The sequence below is a fragment of the Platalea leucorodia genome (assembly GCF_965183815.1).
Source record: "Platalea leucorodia genome assembly, chromosome: 3".
Taxonomy (NCBI): domain Eukaryota; kingdom Metazoa; phylum Chordata; class Aves; order Pelecaniformes; family Threskiornithidae; genus Platalea; species Platalea leucorodia.
Window position 1 is genome coordinate 120,052,176 of NC_138825.1, and position 20,855 is coordinate 120,073,030.

Below are 20,855 nucleotides of genomic sequence, written 5' to 3' on the forward strand. Positions count from 1 at the left end.
GCTCATGGCAGGGGGTTGGACTGGATGATCTTCGAATGTCCCTTCCAACCCAAACCATTCTGTGATTCTGTGACAGGTACTAGGGAAAAAAAGGTGGAAAAGCAGCATTATGGATCTAAAAGTTTCTCTCAGCTTGTTTTGGGGGTGGAATGGGATACAGGATTTACACAGCAGTGGTTTATGTCTCTTGATTTCAGCTGGAAGTCATTTTGCCAATGCTTGAAGGGAAGGTATCAAAGGAAAATAAACTTTTAGAGTAACTTAATTTCTGGGAGGAGGGAGGTGAGGCTAGGAGAAGGGAATCATTAGCAAATAAAACAGCATGATAAAGTTTAAAAGTACACCACCCTAGGAGCAAAGCTTAAGAGGACTGTGCTGTGAGTCAAGCGAACAAGATGCTGTAGACCCCACAAGTCTGGGAAAGCTCACATTTAATAGGATTCACATATGAAATATGGAGAGTTACTTTCCACAGCAAATATGTATATAGTCTGTTTGTTGTGTTTAAAATCTTTTATCAAATTAAATAGTATATGGTTCTGATGAGGTCTGTCTTATGACCATTTGCCACTCTTTTTTTTTTTTTTTTTTTTTTTTCTCTCCTGGAAAGAAAATTGCAAATACAGAGTACAAGTGAGGCCTACTGCGGCGATACCATTTTGCAGCTCGTGCCCTGACACTGTCCAATTTACTTGGGCATAGTAATGGGATGCCCCTCCGTCTTTCTCTGTGGAAATACAAAAAGGAAAGAGTCCTGATACTCGGTGCTTGTTCACACCCACACAGATAAAACAGTTCCAAGGAAAATGACTAGATGACGAAAGGCTCTGTCTAGAAGTCTAAAACTTATCAAAACTGTGTTAGGTAGTAAAGATGATGGTACTTAGTAAATTAAAAATGCTCAGAAATTAGGTAATGTATCAGAATATTATCATTGTGGTGGATCTCATTACCATATCTCTATTTTTATCCTGATTTAATGTAAGAATTAAGGGCTTGCGCAGTCAGTTCAGAGAGAGGGCAGACCCAGGACTAATATTGCTGCTCCTCTTCGTGTTTCCTGATTCCTGCTGACAGCAATCTTTAAAGAGGGATTGAAAGCCTGAAAGTCTAAATTCGGGTTGGGTATGTTGTCCCTTTGAAAGGAATACAAGATTAATGAAGAGTCATTTTCTTCCAGTATTTTGAATTTTATGGCATGAAATTATGAAAGATTTTTTTTAATGGCTTTCTAGCATTCTGGAACTTCTACTATTGGAAAACACAGTGTTCTTCATTAGAATTTCTGTTAGACTGTACATTTTTTGTCCTTTAATTACTGTTATGAAACCTTATTTTCAGCTTTTATCTTACTCTTATTTGGCAATTCTATTAGAGAATATTCTTGGATGCTCATGGTACTTTTCAAACATCAAAAGGCAAATGAGAGAGCACAGTCTTGCAAAATTTTTCAGACACACCTGGAGTGACTTAGAGTCCTTCCTAAAGAGGACTTGGGCCCCCAAATCACTTTCCCTGTTATGCCAACTTTCACAAAAGATATAGAAAAGTGAAGTCAAAAGGAAGATGTACAAACTCAAATGACTTTGCCAGGGTCACACCAGCATTTTGTGACAAAGTAAGGAAGGAATGGAGCACAAATGTTTGGGATGTATTCGGTCTGCATTTGACTGCGGAACTTTCCTTCTATGAATGTTGTCTAATTACTATGGTATGAGAGTATATATCAATTATTATGGTCTGAAAGATTAATATAAGATTTTTTTTTTAAAAGTAAACAAATTTTCAACATTTAAAAAAAATCTGAATTAAACATTCAAAGACAAAACTAAAGCTCAGAAAATAGTGTAACAGTATGTGCACTTCTTTGCCGCTTCTTGCTTATTTGTAGACTTTCTCCTTTTCAGTAGCTTGCGAGAAGCAGGTAGGTAAGCCTAGATTCCCTTGCAGGAACACTGTAATCTGTTTCTAGGGGCTGAATTAAGGAACAAAACCATTAAAAATCAAAGCAATGAGCATCCAAATGCCTGGTGATGATCGGGGTTGAGGGCACATGGATTTATTAGTGGAATGCCTGTGAAGAGAATACCTGAATTTGGTGTTAACCTTAGACTTTAACCTTATGATTTCTGTAGCTTTTAACTTGTGTACTTTGTTTTTCTCATCGTTTGTTCTGCTTCATCTTGAACAGGAATACAGGCTCTCGATTTGCAGCAAATTATGCTATGCAATAGGAGGCGCCCCAAATCAAGTGGCAGGGAGTGCTGCTGCTTTCTTCCTACAGATCTACCTGCTAGATATAGCCCATGTAAGTAGCACAAGAAACCTTTACAGATTGTAGACTTACCTCAACTCTGATGTTGTCAACAATGTCCCTGGAATGATAAAAGGTGAATTAGCTAATAAAGCTTTTAAATTGTCTTGTTTTCATTGCCTCTAGCTGTTCAGTGTCCTGGAAATGGCATAAACTTGTCCAGAAATGTTTTGTTGTTTTGTTTTTTTTTTTTTTTCACTAGCTTCCTTTCTGTCTTGAAGTGTCCATTGTTTGCTTTTAGTTTGGTATCATTAGTAGAGCTTTAGGTACTGTAGAGCTGACACAACTGCAGACACAAGAAAAAGCAGTTCTCTGTGTTCTCAGGAGAGTCAGAGAGCGTAGGATATGAAACATTTGAAACATTAGTGGCACAATGTTGAGGTTGTGAAGTTTTGTTCATTTGGTTTAGTTAAAAATCACTGCAGTTGCATCCAGTAGTGAACATAATTTCACATAAATTTTATTTGGTTTGTCTAGGGTAATTTCTTTACAAAGAAAGCTGAGTTACCCTTCCTGAAGGTTCTTTGCTTCCAGTCTGTGGCTTTCTGGTGCAGAAGCAGACCTGTTAAAACAAAGCAGTAAGAGTCATCCCATTCATCTGACTTTCAGCTGCTCCAGCTAGATTTCAGGACAGCAGAGAAACAAAGAAAATCAATCCATATGCACTTTTTACTGTTCTGGGTTGTCTTGTATGTCTGCATGGCAACTAGGTGGGACAGATAAAGTATTATAGCATAGAAAAAAGAATTTTAGGGAAACAAGGCCAAATTGCAGGGACTGTGAGAACAGCTGTAGCCAAAACTGCATGAGTGGCTTTCAGCACTGATGACTGTTCTTATTTGCTGGAAAGAACAGGAGGTTCTGGATCAGATATTGTTATCCATTTGCTGTTTAAGATGTAGAAAGGCAGGATATCATGACTAGGGGAGTGGAGGTGTACAAAAGATTGGGTTTATGGTTTTCCTATAAAAGTCTGATATCAGAAGCTGAGGTGTGACTTACTTGATAAAATTGGCGACAGGATAAGACTGACATATAAAACTGAGATCTTGAGTGTCTTGTTGAGATCAAAGTCACAAGATCTAGAAAATGGGCCAGTTTTGGACAGCAGTGCCAAAGATGGCAAGTGGATGGTGTGGAGTCTGAGGGGTTGGAGGTGGAACAGGTAACCTGGAGATGCAGCTCTGACTACAGTTGTTTCACACTTACATCAAGGATGGCAATACAAGCCATTGGAGATGATGAAGCAGGAACCGAATGAGAAAGACACTAATACAGTTTTCCCAGGGTGCTTATAATTACGGCAATTTCCTCACCCTCTGCTTATCACAGAAATTGAAAATTCTTGAAGCTAGGGACTGTTTATTTCTTTATCTGTTTGTGTACAGTGTCCAGAAAGCCAGGGTCCCATTCTTGCATCTTTGGGCACTACCTAAATAAATGACCTAATAATTATTATTTTGTTAACAAGCTCCTACTGAAACCCAATAATTTTGCTTAATGTTTGTAATGATACACTTACAACTTCATTAAGGGGCTTAATTATTTGTTCCTTGATGGTTTAGTTTGTTCTCTGAAGTAATCCTGCAGGGACAGGATTTATTTCAAGGCCTGATAAACAGCTCTGAATTCCTGTGGTTTTTTCCACACATTTTCAGGGGAGAGCATGTAATTTTATAGTCACTACCTGGATTTAATTCTTGCCCACTTAGAGGGCAGAACTGTTTTAGCTCTTTGAGAGATTGGGAAACTCACTAGGTGTAATCTTTCATACATAATCTGGATCCTTTCTAAGAAAATTACATTTGTATTACTTTCTGTAATTCCTTTTGAATTCCATGTTCCACGTAAATTACCCGTGTAAACTACAGACATATAAATGTAACTCCAAACCACCACAAATTACTAGAAAACACCAAACCCTCTGATAATAGGATCCTGGTCTTTATTCGTTTTGAGATGGGCAAATTTAGCATATTTTGTATTTTATTAACACCGGGAAGTTTCTGGCATTGGTGCTGACAGACACTGTCTAGATTTAGGGGCTAAGAAAATGCAGCCAAGGGATGTATAAGCCCCTACTGATGATGAAGACAGGGTGACTATGCAGACTCCACTCTTAATGTAAGAGAGGGTTTAATTTTCCTCAAGGCTTTTTTCTACTTCTGTTTATGTAGTATCCACTTCCTTTCTGTCTATTCACATTATCTGAACAAAATACCAATGCAAAACCCACCTAATATGAAGCTTTCTGTCTCTGTGTCCCTCATCACTCCCGTATTTCAACCCCTGTATCTTTCTGACTGCTGTTTTGTACTTGTTTTGGCTGACCTGTCTCTTGAGAAGCAGTAGTGACTTGTGAGTAGTTCAAGTGCAGCCCCGATGGCAAGCCTTCCTCAGAGCTGCTGGGTTTCTTGCCCCCCTACCTGTGGGAGGGTACCAGTTAGCAAAGGTGGATGAGGTGAATGTCAGCAAACTGCTGTGGGACACAGCCCAATACTCATCCCAGTCTTATTCTACAGTGCAGCAATAGGATGCTTGGAGAGCCGCTGTCATTACCTGCTGGAGACAATTTCACCTAATTTGGGCTAAAATTTAACAGGTGTGATTACAAAAATGCATCACATCTGCCTTTTACAAAGGTCATCCAGGACATCTCAGAGATTATTGCTTCTTTCTTTCACCTCTGAGGGAATACCCACAGCAAATGCTGCAGGCAGGGGACCTGCACCAGCTGCAAGCCGTGGGATGCTGCCTAGGAGGCAGTAAGCTTGCAGAAAAGCAGGGAATAGTAGCTCAGGCTTGGTGTTGTATCAGCTGCGTTCGCCAGGCTTCCTGCTGGGTTGGAACACTGATAGCATGAAGAAGCATATAGGTGAAGGAGTTCTGTTTGCTGCTGCTGTTTAAGCCCTGTAGGCTATTTCAGCAGTCTCTCGCTCTCTCTTTCTCCCCCCACCTTTTTTAACCATTGTGTGATATGAATTCCTAAGCTCTTTACAGATATATGTGAAAAATAACTACGTTGCCTGGGATAAACTGTATTTCTAAATAGGCACTTAAGTATGGTCCTCCTGGGCTAACTTCAAAGGTTTTTCTTATCAAAGGTTCTTTTCTTATGCAATCCATGAACATTTTTCAGGTGAGATTTGTTGGACATGTGCTGGGAACTTTGATTTGAACAGATGTTCCTTATGCAGTTCAGTTGTCCCAGTTCAGTTCTGAGTGGATAAAGTCTGCTGTGCTACAGCCTCTTCCGCAGCCACGTGCCACCAGTTGGCAGCCTTGTTGGTAATCTCAGGGGATGAAAAAACATGAATGCATGTAAACACCTCCCTCTGCTTTTTTTCTAGATCAGATCAAGATGAAGATATGGGGAAATGGGGCTGTGTGGGGAACAAAGCGAGGGGATAATGACAGAGGGACTCTGTCAGGTTTTATGACTAAAACAAGGACTTTAGTCTACTATTGGACTCTCTGACTCATTTTCCTAGTTCTAAACACGTTAATAATCTGTCTTTCCTTGCACTTTTCCCCTCTAATCCCTTCTTGCATGGTGCCTGTCTCAATGTCTCATTTGTTTGCTATGGGTAACCAATAGTAATTTCTATGACAGCAGCAGACATGTTTTGTAAATGGACTATCATTATTCTTTAAAACACTGAGTTTTTTTTCTGGAAAGTTGCTTTATGCTGTTTCATTGTATTGTGAAACAATGGCTCTTGTTTACAGAATTCTGTCTGTACTTTCAGATTACTCCGTTTCATGCCTCTCTGGTACTGTTCATTGGCAAAGCCTCAGGTGCAGTTACTGATCCTGTTGCTGGCTTTTTTATTAGCAAAAGTAGATGGACAAAAATTGGCCGGCTCATGCCTTGGTAAGCATAAATGTGTACGTATATTTACATATATATATATATATGAATATTGTATGCGTGTGTGTTGTGATCATACAGTCACCTCATTGAATTAGACTCATTTTTCTTTGCCTGTTTCCCAGACAACAGTGATTGTATTCATTCTACATATATAAAATCAGCATTTCTAAAGGGACAGTGTGATGTTTCACTGTGACATACTTATCTCTTGTATGCACTCTAGCTAGTACACTTGTACATGCGATGTCCAGGAGAGGTTAGAAGAATGAATGTTGCTTGTATAGGAAGGAGATTGACAGGTGTGAAGCAAGAAAATTGGAAAGGATTAGTCCATGTTAGAGGAACCCAAGCTCACCTATGCCACAGGGCATTTATTTGTTGGGTTTTTTATACTTTGGAAGTCAAGGGGAGACCGAGTAGTTTGTGAAATAAGGAGTTTTTCATCACTGCTCTATGTCATGCTTTATAAGGATGTATTATAAGATATTTTGAATTAATATAGCCCCTAAACTTGATTCACAACAAAAATCTAAGAGTAAATGTGGTACCCTGAGCAAAGAAGTTGAATTTTCATGGAAAATAAGCCCAGTTTTTTAGCTGGTGATTCTCTTACTGTTGGGGGGTTTTAGGGCTACAGAAACTTGCCTGTGGGCAGCTTATATCTGACAAAAAATAGAAGGCAAGTACAAGGAAGAAGGCTGAGATCAGCTGCTCTCGGCCCCAGCAGGAACAGGGCCTTCAGGTCAAAGTTAAGCTTTTTGTCAAGAGCCCCATGGGAAAAGAGGAGCTTGCTGCTGTTTCTCTTTTCAGGATTTGGTTTGTGGCCAGGTAAATGGAGCGCTTTTCAATGAGCACGGAATTATCTGAGTAACAAAGTTATTAAAAAAGAAAATAATGACATTTTTATACAAATGCCATTAGATGTATTCTGATGCATTTTTTTTTCAGTTCTCTGAAAATACTGCAAATACATGTGTTTAGTGTTAAATTGATGTTAGAATAACTCCCATCCTAGCACAAGCATGAACTTACCAGCCCTTTGCACTGTAAACCAACCACTGTACAACTTGCACTTCTTACAGGAAAAGTGCTTATCTAACCCGGCCTTTAATATGCATTCATCAAACAGCTGCTTTCTTTCCAGAAGGATTTTGTCTGGGTTTTTTTGGTAATGGTAATTCTTTTCATGGGGATTTTGTTCCTACACTTTGGAGGTCAGACTTTATTTATACAAAGCAAAAAATGGGTCTTCCATTAGCTTAAAAATACTTTAGTATTTTGAAATTATTCTGACTTCTTAAGTATCTAGAGTGAAGCAATGGAATTGGCTCAGTCAGAAAAGCTTGCCAGCACAGGAAGAACATTAGTAAAGAAGGTGAATGTTTAACTATAGCTTAATACTGTACTCAATACAGCAAGAAGTCATCAATCACTATTGATCTCTTTTACGTAATGTGTTTAAAAGGCATAAGCAGACATTGACTTGAAATACACAAACCTGGTCAAATATTTTGTCAAAGGAGATAATGGTAGGCAATCGGATATTCAGCAACTTCTGCAAGGCTCTGAAAACTCACTGACATTAATGAGGAAAGGAAAATGTGGAAAGAGGATGGAAGGGGGGAAGAATACCGAGAGGGTTATTGCTGAAAAGTTGCATGAAAAATTGACTATGAAAATATTTTACTGTGGTGACTCTGGACACCAGTCTTGGAAGAGCTCACACTTTTGGAGAGGAAGGTGGATGCCCAGAGATGTGTCAGGGTTTTACCCTTGTTTGTGTTTTCCATTGCTGACCAGCTGTGGGTCAACTGTGGCCTGGGGACTGGAGGGATAGAGAATACCAGAACCTGGCACTTTCCTTGTAAATGCTCAGCTCCCAGTGATGCTGTCCATCCCAAAGAGCAGTGTGGGAAAGCCATTGTTTTACTAAACTATTTACCCACATTACTCTTTTGTATTCCAGGTTTTCAGTTCACGACTGCAAAATAATCAGCTGACCCCCAATGTCAGTAGTGCTGTTGTGAAGGGATTAATCTGTTTTCTCTTTTATGTGTTTGGATATTTTTTGTTGGGATCTTGGTCATCTAATTGCATTGTTTAATGTCTGATTTACAAGAATACCAGAGAGCCCTGCTGCTGCTGCAACTCAGACTTTTGGGAAATAATAGCATCTGACCACTTCTTCTGTATCATGGAGTTTGATGGGTATTGTTTGCCTGAAATAATTTTTAGGCTAATGTAATTAATTGCTGGTTAATGGCAATGTCTGGAATTTAAGTTTCTGTGGTTCTTTTTTTTAAGCCACCTTCCTCACCGGAAGATGATCCTTTTGTATTTGAAGTGATAAGGAGTTTTGCTGTTAAATGAAGCAAATTATCATATACCCAAGTAGATACAGACTGTAGGAACTTTTGCAGTGGTCTGTCCATTATATTTTGTGCTGTTTTCAGCATTTTTAAGTGTATCAACGTATTTGCACTTATTTGAAGTAGCAATGAGGAGGCTAAGTTGAGAGAAAAACTGAAGGCATTAAAATTGGAAGAGGGAATCCTTGGTAATAAGTAGGCTCATGTAAAAATTGCTGACGTATGCAAAGACATGTGACAACAGAGCTTAGTTTTCAGTGGTTCTTTCTAATAAATGTGTAGTCTGAGACATGTACTAAGGAATGCCAATATAGGTATGTTGTTATAGTGCATGTGCAAGGAAATTGTGTCTGTTCTGAGTGGGATATTAACTTAAGTATAACTCTCTTCCTTCAGATTTGCTGTTTTTTTCCATTTTATAGAAGTACTAGTATAACAGTATACATTTTATATTAATCTGTGCATTTAATGCATGCTAATGTTTAATACTTAAAACATGGCATTATTGTAGTTAGAAAAACTCCACATAAAATTAATTGCATTACATTGATTATTAGCAGGAAAATTTCATGTGCTTTGCTATCATTACGTTGAGATTGTTGACTTGTGTTAATCTTCTTTGCAGGATGCTGGCATGTACACCCTTCACAGTAGTGTCCTATTTTTTTATGTGGTACCTGCCTCCTTTTGTATCGGGAAGAGTTGCGTGGTACCTGATTTTCTACTGCCTTTTCCAAGCACTGACCACAGTGAGTAGGTTACAGGTCATCATGTTCTCAGCAGTAACTCGTTTTCTGTCTATGTTCATGCATTCAGATTTAGCAAACTGACATTTAACAACACTTTACATTTGGTTTCAACTTCTAGTGAGTTTAAGGGATAGGCAGATGTCCTTTTATCAAACTCTCTGCTGGTTGATGGTTTATGCTAATGCTTTCTCTGGCAAATGACCTGCTAATTCAGACAGATTACCTCCAGTCGCTTTCACTGGCAGCACCCTAAATACTCAACTCAGAGAGACAGAGTATACTCTCATGTATAGAACTCATGTATAGAACTACAGAGATATCTGGATTCCTAATTCCAGTTAGACATCTAGCGTGTCATAACTTCTATTTTCAGGAGCAGATTAGGATAGGTTTATGGCTCCAGTTCTGGGTGTGTTGACTCAAGCTAGAAGGCAATGAAGTGTCAGGGTACCAGAGCTGAAATAGTACTGATAGTAGTCATCATGATATTTATGCCTGGATAGAAGAGTTTGAGCACATGAATTTTTTAATACAGCCCGAACTTGCAATATTTATGCAGAAGCCATCATTTCAGTGGATCCCAAAGAACTTCTCTGACACGTTCCACACTGTACACGTAGGGGTTGCATCACCCCATTTTGCCTTGTAGCCAATGTCAAGGTGAAACAAGGTATCTTCCCTGCAAAGCAGTATCACACAGCAGATTATGGCTGGAAGTGAGACAGCTGCATTGCAATTTGGCAGGGTGTATCCTGGCTGATTGAAGTTCACTGGATCCTGTTTTGAAAAAGCAGTTCCCAGACATTTAAAATGTTTGTGTTTCTTGTTTGACTTTGGCTTTTCTCCTGTTTACAGATCTGTTGGACCTGGGAATTCTGTATTCCTGTGTTAAGCTGGAATGTTTCCCTAGGTCCTTTTTTTCTTTTGGAGAAAGATGGTCCAGAAGACGTTCATAATGGCTTTAAATAATTTTCTTCCCTCTCTCTTTTGAAGGAAAAACACAGCTTTTCTATGGCAGAGCTTTGAAAATGTATATACTTGCCATGTTTGATGGAGGTGAACAGAAATGCATTTTGTACGAACAGAGTAGGATGCAGACTGTGAGACTTGGTTTGCCTGGCTACAGATCTCTGTGGTGGTGGAAACACCACAGAGAACTTTATCGTTCAAGCAAATTCATGTCCCGCTTCCACTTCACAGAAGTCTGAGAGTTTGGCCTGTATGTTGTTCCAAGATTTTAGAAGTTGTGCTGGTTTTGGCTGGGGTAGAGTTAATTTTCTTCACAGTGGCTAGTATGGGGCTATGTTTTGGATTTGTGCTGGAAACAATATTGATAACACAGGGATTTTTTTAGTTACTGCTGAGCAGTGCTTACACAGAGTCAAGGCCTTTACTGCTCCTCACCCCACCCCACCAGCGAGCAGGCTGGGGGTGCACAGGGGGTTGGGAGGGGACACAGCTGGGACAGCTGACCCCAACTGACCAAAGGGATATTCCGTACCATATGACATCATGCTCAGCATATAGAGCTGGGGGAGGAAGAAGGAAGGGGGGGATGTTTGGAGTGATGGCGTTTTGTCTTCCCAAGTAACCGTCACGTGTGATGGAGCCCTGCTTTCCTGGGGATGGCTGAACACCTGCCTGCTGATGGGAAGCAGTGAATGAATTCCTTGCTTTGCTGTGCTTGCGTGCGCAGCTTTTGCTTTCCCTATTAAACTGTCTTTATCGCAACCCATGAGTTTTCTCACTTTTACCCTTCCAATTCTCTCCCCCAACGCACTGGGGGGGAGCGAGCGAGCGGCTGTGTGGGGCTTAGCTGCCGGCTGGGGTTAAACCATGTCAGAAGTGATCTTTATTTTAGTTCAACGCTATGAGGACAGGGTCCCATTCACATCATGACCATCCAAAAGGTGAAGCCTTTAATGTTCAATAGTTATTTTCAATGAAGTACTACTGGAGATAAGCCTCTCCTGCAGTAAAAGTGGGGCTCATTTACCCAGCATCGCAATAAATATTGCCACTGCATTGTTTCCACCAAGATTTTACAGCAAGGTATCAATTGCATGCTAGATACAGTGCTGTAAAAACAAACAAGCAACGCTCCTTATCTACCTTTTTGTCAGTGCATGGAAATAACAATTGGGTGTTTCTATCTATTCTTAACTCAAATTAAGGAGTGTGTGGCAAAATGGTGCTGAAGACAAAGTAGTTTTCACAATTATCTCCTGGAATTACATAGTGAGACAGATATTTGAAATATTTGGGGGATTTATACAGTCTTCTGGCTTGAATAAAGTGGAAAATTGTATTGTCCTTATTATGGCTTTGCTTCCTGTTAGTTAGCTCAAGCTAGAAACATGATAGTCTCCTAGTGCAAAGAAAACTAGATGCTTTATAGCCTAGCTATGAAGGACGTGTTCCCAAGGGAGCTGAAGGAGCACAGCATTAAGGTAAAGTCTCTTGGTAATTTATTATTTATTATTTGTATTATGAAAGATACTTTTTTACTCTTATATGCTTTACAAATCGGAAAGAAAAGACAGGTCTTTGTGCTAAAAAATGCAGTGTTCTAAATAAGTGAATTCCAAGGTTGCATTAAACCATTTTCCTGGATATCAAAGGAATACAGCGTTTACCCTGACATTTCCTAAGTGATGTTCTTTCTTTGCATAGTTATTCCAAGTACCATATTCTGCCCTCACCATGTTTCTCAGCACAGACCAGAAGGAGAGAGATTCTGCAACGGCATACCGTGAGTGTGATCTGGGCTTTCTCATGTGGATTAAGGCTGAGTTTTATTTAAAATCATTCTCTATCTATAGGAAGTTCCTAATGGTTTGTGTCCCTAAACTGGACTTTTATATGAGATTTTTAATATCTGATGAAAAATATTTTGTCTCGTAAATGCTTCCATTTTTCTAGCTAAATAGGAGGCATTAATGTTCTATTGTCTCAAATTATCTGATTAGCTATAAACTCCTTTCGGTTTATTGATAGCCAGACAAAACAATAAAAACTGCTCTTGCCCAAGCCAGGATAGGGAATAATGATTTCATTTAAAGGTGATTTGTAGGGGGAAAACCAAAGTGCTGATCTTCTTCAACATTGGATTAAAGAAAGCCTGAAAGTAATTTTGAGTATTTTCTTTTGTTTGTTTGTTTGTATTTCTTTAGGTTTATGTGTTTCATGTCATAAATTCAAATCTCCAAGCTGTTTGCTCTAAAAAAATTTCTAGAACTGATAGAACCAAGACAGTTAACCCCACCAAAAAAGGAGAGTAATTTGTATGCATGTTCACAGCAACTGAAATCACTCTTTTTATTTCATCTGTGTGTGTTTAATTCTAACATATACCAGGTAGTTTAAGGACAGATCTTCCTGTAATATAACTAGCACTCTGACTGTATTAGTTAAAAGAATGAGGGCTTCCAGATCATATCTCTGGCTCTTCAACAATCAGAACAAGACAAAGATTTTGCTTTGAAGCAAATTGATAGGACGAAAAAAGTGCAATGAAAAGCTTTTCAGTATTTCCTCGGTAGATCATAAATTGAATGTAAGAACAGTTTCTTTTCTTCCTACTTTCTTCAGCTCTGTTTTCATGCCTTCTTTATTATTTAACTGCTGTCTCTCACGGCCACCAGCGTTAAGCAAGGTAAAGAGAAAAGAGTGCTCAAATGTCACATGAAAGACTTTTCTGTGTCTTAACTTGTCCTTCAGTGTTGCTTTTGAATAACTTGTAATTCTTTTGTTGCAGCTGTTTTCTCTTCCTGGCAAGAGCCCTTTTCTCTTCCATTAGTCCTTCTAACCCTCAACATACTTGCTTGAGTATGTTGAAAACTAGACCATAGAGGCACAATGAAATGGCCAGAAGTGCTAAAAAAAAAATCATGTCAGAAGTTCTAGATACAATATCCCCTGAGCAACCCAATCCCTTTCCGGCCACATGGAACAGTTGTAATTTGCATTATCATCAACTATCTCAAGAGAAAGTCTGGGCTAGCAGTCATAGGACAGAACTAAACAGCAGGAGATTCCAGTTGTGTTATATTCTTTGGCACTGACTGTATTCTGAGTCATCTGGCCTAAATTCTAACTAAATCCATGTACCTAGTGTTTTCTATTGTCTGGTTTTATGTCTTCAGAGGCTGTGATCCAAATGAATGTGCTTTCCTATCTGCTAGTCCCATGCAAGGCTTCACAGGCATGTGAAATTTGTGCTCATAAAAGCTGTTGAACTCCATGGCTGAGAGGTGTTATACATACATAGTGTCATTTTATTGTTCAGAAAGGATTTAACTTTTCAGTGTACAGCTGTTCTCCTAAGCCAAGTTAGGGTGGTGGAATGAACCATAGTTTTGATATTTCAAATGTTTGTATTTTTGTATATTTTGAAATTATATTTGTCTGGAGCCAAGTTTTCTTGTAATAGTTATGATTATGTGAGAATCTTTTTTTTTTTATCTTTTTTTTTTTTTTTTAAGCAACTGTTTTACTTAAACACTTTTGCCTTTCGGGGTTTCATAGAGAATTCTTCTTGTTGATAGACTTTCTTGGATGCAGTTGGTTGTTCAGGCATTTCTTCAACTGTTTAAAGAAAAACAGCTGTGTAATATAAAGTGTGCTTTAAAAAAAAAAAGGTTGGGATCAGAGGATCCATTACCCTCTACCGGAGACAAGCAGAACTGCTTATTTTAAGTTTTGTCCTGCTCTTTACTATAAATGCATGGTAGAAATACTGGATTCCAAAGTTCCTTTAACATAAATCCTACTTACATTCTGGCCAAAATATAACTTATTTCAAGGATGATCTGCTTTCTGAAAGATCAGTTTTCCCAGCTAAGGTGGAAAGTAATACATCATAAATTCTGAGCACACAAGAACTTTGAAATCTGCCTGTTTCTCAGCTCTTGCTGCTACTTAGAAAATGAGGTTTCACAATGGTTGTATTTCTGTTGCCGATAATGATGCTTCTGAGCTTAATTCTATGCAAGTGCTTGGTAAAATGCAGACGTAGAGCCCTAGATAAAGGTTATAAATGTGTAGGTGGTATTTTGAATAAAAAGTGTACTTCAGGTGCATTGCCTTTGCACTGAGCAGTCAACAGTTTGGAAGCTCTGCAAGGCCCATCTGAGACTAGTTTGTGGCCAAACACTTCAGATCAGGTTGAGGTTAGGATTTCCACCATCGGCCAGCATTTTTGTGTGTATGGACAGAATTGCTAGTGAGATTGGATGTGAAGTTTGGGGAAGAAGGGTGGGGTTTTTTTAACCCCCATTGGTTTAAATTAATGTTACGTGAAGCCTCAAATTTTCCGTTCAGAAGCATTCTCTGTTTGGGAACATACTAACAATGGCTTAAATGATCCAAGTCTCCTAGGGAGCGTCTCTTTCCTTTTCCTTACTTGATCTTCCATAGCTACATACAACCGTCACTACTGCACTACCTGAACCCCTCGCAGTCTGTGTGCATTACCCTCCCGTTAGGTGGAGAAGTACTTTTATCCTTTTACAAGGATACACAAAAAGGCATGTGTTCAAGGCCACCTAAGAAGGCTGTTACACAGCAGAGAACTTGAATAAACCTGAACCTAGGAGCTTTTGAAACACCTGTCACTTCCCAGGAGAGTATGATAACCACCAGGGCACAACCTGCTCTGGAAGGGGCCCTTCAAAATCCCCCATGGTGCTTCTGAGAAAGGAACATGGCACTCCTGGGGCCACTGAGAGAGAATAAGTAGAAAAAAAGCCCGATGTTTAGCTCAATGAGAAGAGCGTTTCCTCATAAACAGGGAGTCTTGGTCCCTGTTCCTAATCTGTTCACATATTCAGCCCCATGGATCTTTATGCAAAATGTGTAAATAGCCTCTGGAGCTAGGACAGGCATTCAGTTTATGTCCCTGCCATGGCCATATTGCGTGGAAACAGGAGTGGTAGGCTGGAAATCCCTCAAGGTGAGAAGGGTCTGGAACCCAGATTACTGACCCCTCGCCTGTGACAGAGCTGTAACCACTAGCTGCCTTGTTGACTGATTTTGAGTACATGAAGCATGAGCTGGATGCTCATGGTTAGATCTTTGCTTTCCCAAATGGAGGCTTTGGTTGTTTTTTTCAGATGATCCCTTGTTCTGATGGTACTTGGAGTGTTAGTGATCTGAATCATTCTCTGAGGCTGAGGTAGCTAGTTCGGCCTGACTGTGGCCTTAGGCAGTTAAGAACAGCATCTGCTGTTTCGAAGAGCTTTGCATCTTTATTCTTTCTAACATAAGCCTGAAGTAAGTATCGTTTTATTTTACAGTTGGAGAACCTAGAGGTCTGATCAGATAAGTGGCTCGAAAAATGTTTCACAAGTTACTGTCAAGCTTGAGATGAAAAGTCTGATGTTATGGCTCCTAGTCCTGCTTTGGAAAAATGTCATTCAACATTTAAACTGTAGTTCCTCTCTGGTCCTCAAGATGAAAGGTTTCTATGTTATCTCCTTGTGGCTCTTCATCTCAGCCGCTTCCATCATGCAGCTTGTATAAAAGAGGCTCTTCCATGGAGGCTTCTAAGAGCTGATCAGAAAATAGATAGCAAAACTGTCTTTCCTTGAAACTGTTCTATTACTGACCTTCCAGTTCTGCTGTTCTTGGTATTGCTTTTTCTGCTTGTTCCCTGTGAAAGGAAATGGTTTGGTGAGGTTTCTCTTCAGTGAGACAAATGAGCAAGCTTGCAGACAGTGGAGGTATCGAGATTTCATCCTCAGCGCACATTTGTGCTTCCTTCTTTAGGAATGACCATGGAAGTGCTTGGGACCTTGATTGGAGCTGCACTTCAGGGGCAGATTGTGGCCAGTGCTCATGTCTCTCATCACTGCATTGTGAATCCCCCGGTAAACACAACCGACTCCTGGCATGACACTCCCAGCTTCCCAGACCCCTCAGATCCCCTGTCTCATCAAGTAAGTGTCTATGGGAGCACACTAAAATCTCTTAGGGAGGTGGGGGGTGGTTCTGTAATACCATGTCATATCATCCAGCTGGATGAACGTGAACATGACTTCCTTGAAATCAGTAACGCTGGCGCTGAGACAATGACCTTGTTGCAAACAAGGCTTCCCGTCTGTTGTCTTTGCAACCACTTCTCAGCAGAATTACACTGAGGAGCTTTGCTGAAGATCATAGAATCATAGAATCGTAGAATCGTTAAGGTTGGAAAAGACCCTTAAGATCATCGAGTCCAACCATTAACCTATCACTGCCAAGTCCATCTATACCATGTCTTCAAGCACCACAGCTACCCATCTTTTAAATGCCTCCAGGGATGGAGACTCAACCACTTCCCTCGGCAGCCTGTTCCAATGCCCGACTACCCTTTCGGTGAAGAAGTTTTTCCTAATATCCAACCTAAACCTCCCCTGGCGCAGCTTAAGGCCGTTTCCTCTCGTCCTATCACTCGTTACTTGGGAGAAGAGACCGACCCCCACCTCGCTACAACCTCCTTTCAGGTAGCTGTAGAGAGCAATAAGGTCTCTCCTCAGCCTCCTCTTCTCCAAACTAAACAACCCCAGCTCCCTCAGCCGCTCCTCACAAGATTTGTGCTCCAGACCCTTCACCAGCTTCATTGCCCTTCTCTGGACACGCTCCAGCACCTCCATGTCCTTCTTGGAGTGAGGGGCCCAAAACTGAACACAGGACTCGAGGTGCGGCCTCACCAGTGCCGAGTACAGGGGCACTATCACCTCCCTGGTCCTGCTGGCCACACTATTCCTGATACAAGCCAGGATGCCATTGGCCCTCTTGGCCACCTGAGCACACTGCTGGCTCATGTTCAGGTGGCTGTCAACCAACACCTCCAGGAATGGAGGTGCCAAACTGTAAAGTACCTAGGAGGTATATGGCCATCCTTTGTTTCCACTCGGGGCTGATTTACAGTTTAAAATAGAACCTTAGTAAGAAAAGCTTACTTTACCCCGCCAGGAAAACTGCATCCAGTTCTGGGGTGCCCAGCACAAGAAAGGTATGGACCTGTTAGAGCAGGTCCAGAGGAGGCCACAAAAATGGTCAGAGGGTTGGAACACCTCTCCTATGAAGAATGGCTGAGAGAGTTGGGAGTGTTCAGCCTGGAGAATAGAAGGCTCTGGGGAGACCTTATTATGGCCTTTCAATAGATAAAGGGGGCTTGTAACAAAGATGGAGAGAGACTTTTTACCAAGGCCTGTAGTGACAAGACAAGGGACAATGGTTCTAAACTGAAAGAGGGTAGATTTAGATTAGATATAAGGAAGAGATTTTTTACAATGAGGGTGGTGAGGCACTGGAACAGGTTGCCCAGAGCAGCTGTGGATGCCCCATCCCTGGAAGTGTTCAAGGCCAGGTTGGACGGGGCTCTGAGCAACCTGATCTAGTGAAAGATGTTCCTGCCCATGGCAGGGGGGTTGGAATTAGACGAACTTTAAAGGTCCCGTCCAACCCACATAATTCTATGATTCTATGAAAAAATGGTGGCTATAGCAGGATCTTTCAGTTCAGCAACACTGCTTTTCAAAGTGGTTATCACTAGGGATCTCCTGTAAAGATTAATGGCTGTTATGTGAATGAAACTGTAAGGCCTACTTGGGATCTGTATTCTTGTGAAGGTACAAAGCACTGTTGAAAGTAAAGGGTTGGTAACAGGCAGTGGGAGCAGGGCTCAGTGGTTAACACGTGGAATGAACCTAGAGATCCATTCTTGTTTATTTCATTTTCCACAGCAGATTTTTCCTGTAATCCTGCACAAGTAATTTAATCTCTTCATGCTTCAGTTTCCTATTTGTTGAGAGACAGAGAAGGTTTTATATCTGGGAGGAAATCCTAAAACCTGATCCAAACCTCAGTGAACACAATTTGATAGTCTTCCGTTGTTTCCAGTGGTCTTGAAATGGGCCTTGAATCAAACAATTGCCTTGTGTAGTGTTTTTTTTTCCTATGTCACTTGTGAAATCAGCAGTTTGTTGGTTCCATTTTACCAATTGCTAGATTCAGTCTTTCTTTTCATGTTTTCATCTATTTCTCTGTCAATGCATGTACTAACTGATATATAAAATTCCCTGGGAAGAAGATTCCTTGACCTGAGCCTAATCTCAGGTGCTTGGTGCAAATCAGGATGTATGTATTCGTGCTCTGCTTATTGTAGTCAAATAGTTCCTATTACCACTCTTCAGTAAAATCACAAGCTAAAGGCATGTTTCTATGCATGCTTTGAATTCGCATACCCTGGCGCCAGCACTGGTAGTCCAGGAAGGGGACCAAGCCTTGCCTCCCCCCACTCCCAAACACTATTCTCTGCCTCTGTGCTACCCGATCCTTGCTTTTTGGCACAGGTCATTTTAAGGCTTCTCAGAGAGCTGATCTGGGAAACTGCCTGGGGAGAGCTGGGCTGCCTCTGTAAGTGGCCATGCCATTTTATAGCTGATTAAAGCATTTTTGAAGCTGCGTGTTAGGTAGCTTCTAGTGCATATTTTAACAAGACACAGAACATCACCCTGTCTTCCTTTTTAGCTTATAAGACAATGGCTTGATGGTGAAAACTACTGTGCTATTACAGCTCTGTGAATTGTCAAGAGGAGTAGCTTGAAAAGTTGTGGAGCAAGCTGAATTTCATTGCACAGCAGATTCCTTCTCCGAATCTGCTTTATGCCATAATCACCAGCTTCCACTTTCAAATCTCTCAAATGGCTTTAAAGGAAAAAAAATACATGATCTTGATTTATTTCCTTTCTGTCTAACCACATGTGCTTTCCTGTCCTTTCTGAGGTAGGAGGGAGATGGAAAAAGAAGCTTCACAATGAGTTGAATGTCAAGTAGTTTCCAATTTTGAAAAAATAGCAAAGATACATAGCCTAAAGTAGCCAGAGTTTGTAGACAGAAGTAATATCTTTCATTAAACTAGCTACTAACACTGGGAAACAATGGAAAAGCTTTAAGGCACACAAACATTTTTCAGATCTGAAGAAGTCACAGTGTGACTGGAAACTTTTTTTTTTTTCCCCCCAACTATATGGGTTGATTTAATTAAAGATATTACCTTCCTCATTTCACTTCCTTATTTACAAGCAGCCATGTGCTCATTTTTTGTGAGGATTTCCTGTTTATTTGTTTTGGTCTTTGTTTTTTTTCTTCTTCCACTGTTTTGTGTGTCACCTTCTCAGGTTTTGTAGATGAGTAGTATCGCATGGTTGAGAACGGTCTGGTTTATGGTGTCCAACTGTTTTTCATGGGTAAGGTTCTGTTCACTCCTTGTTCTTTCCTGCTGTTTTCTCCGAAGAGCCCTCAGGCCTGGGCAGAGGCCATAGTCTGAATGAACTGCTCTGGCAACCCACCTCACTCCCTGCTACCCTGTTTTGTGAGGACCAGAATTTTTTGCCATTCACATAACCTGGCATCAATTTGGTTGGATTATAGGAGCATGCACGGCCACCGAGCCACGCTGGGGAGCTGCTCACATCACATGACAGAACACTTGCCTTTTGTTCACACCACGCACAACAGAATATGCACCTAACTGCATGATCAACGGGAGACATTGGATCTTGAATTTTGGTTGTGTGACTGATGGACATTGACTTATAAGTTGAGGCAGGACTAAGGTGTATGAACCTGAAGTACCTCCATCAGTCTAAAAAAAAATATTTAGAAGCGGCCAAATCTTGACTGTTTCTTTTAGTGCCATTCAGGAGTATGACCCTGACCCTTTTTGTCATGAGGACTAATTCTTAGCTGCTCAAGAGCACACCTAGTTTAAAAGAAAACCTAGCGAATGACTGATGTTATTTTGCTCATTATTAAAGAAAGGAAGTAGAAGAAATGGTTATTTCTAAGTTCTCCTGAAGTTGTTACTGTAAGCTTAGGAGTGGATCTTTCCTACTGAAAACCAAGCATGGATATTGATATAGTTCGTAGATGGGCTAATAAGTTTGGTTTAGGGTCAGAGAATCGTATTTGGCCTACCATGAATATCCTTGGTAGTTTAAGCTCAAATTACACTTCACAATGACCTGTGAAAGAAAGCATTTAATTCAATTGCTTCAAGCAAATTAAAAAAACAGACACAAAATATAAAATTCATAATGGAGTCCTATTCTTTTTTTCAGCCCCTTCTCTCCTAGCTAGGCTGCTTTTGAGGCTGAAATTACCTCATTTAAGTGGTTTCAGGTACCTACAGCACTGCAGTGTGTAGTCTGTGCAAGCCATAACCGATAATATAAAAGTACTCTGTGACTTAATTTATAGCTCTGATATGAAAAAACCCAAACCTTTATCCCAAATAGAGTAGTCCTGCATTCCTTTATTTCACCATGTCTCCTTCTGAAATGTAAATATCTTAACAAAAGCTGTTGTCTTGAAGATTGTCTATACTTACATGGTTCATCTGACTACTTTTGTATCTATACTAAGTGACTTTATATCTGGGAGTACATTCTTGTAATTGCATGCTTATTTACCAACTGCTTCCTAGATTTATAATCATTTCATTTGCAACATAAAACTTGTAATTTGGAATTCAATTTTCCTATCAAATAATCATTGTGTCA

At 40.3% G+C, this 20,855-nt stretch overlaps 1 protein-coding gene across 3 annotated transcripts in view; it reads left to right on the forward strand.

Moving 5' to 3' along the window:
* Nucleotides 1–20,855, forward strand: part of MFSD2B (MFSD2 lysolipid transporter B, sphingolipid) — a 42,700-nt gene that overhangs the window by 5,913 nt on the left and 15,932 nt on the right. For 2 of the 3 annotated variants that reach the window (XM_082306365.1, XM_082306364.1), the window contains exons 2-6: nucleotides 2,192–2,308; nucleotides 6,064–6,188; nucleotides 9,183–9,306; nucleotides 11,980–12,058; nucleotides 16,075–16,244. In XM_082306365.1, the coding sequence (XP_082162491.1) occupies nucleotides 2,192–2,308; nucleotides 6,064–6,188; nucleotides 9,183–9,306; nucleotides 11,980–12,058; nucleotides 16,075–16,244 (615 nt within the window). Of the gene's footprint in view, nucleotides 1–2,018; nucleotides 2,309–6,063; nucleotides 6,189–9,182; nucleotides 9,307–11,979; nucleotides 12,059–16,074; nucleotides 16,245–20,855 lie in introns of those variants that run through there. The other variant, XM_082306363.1, reaches the window with a different exon arrangement.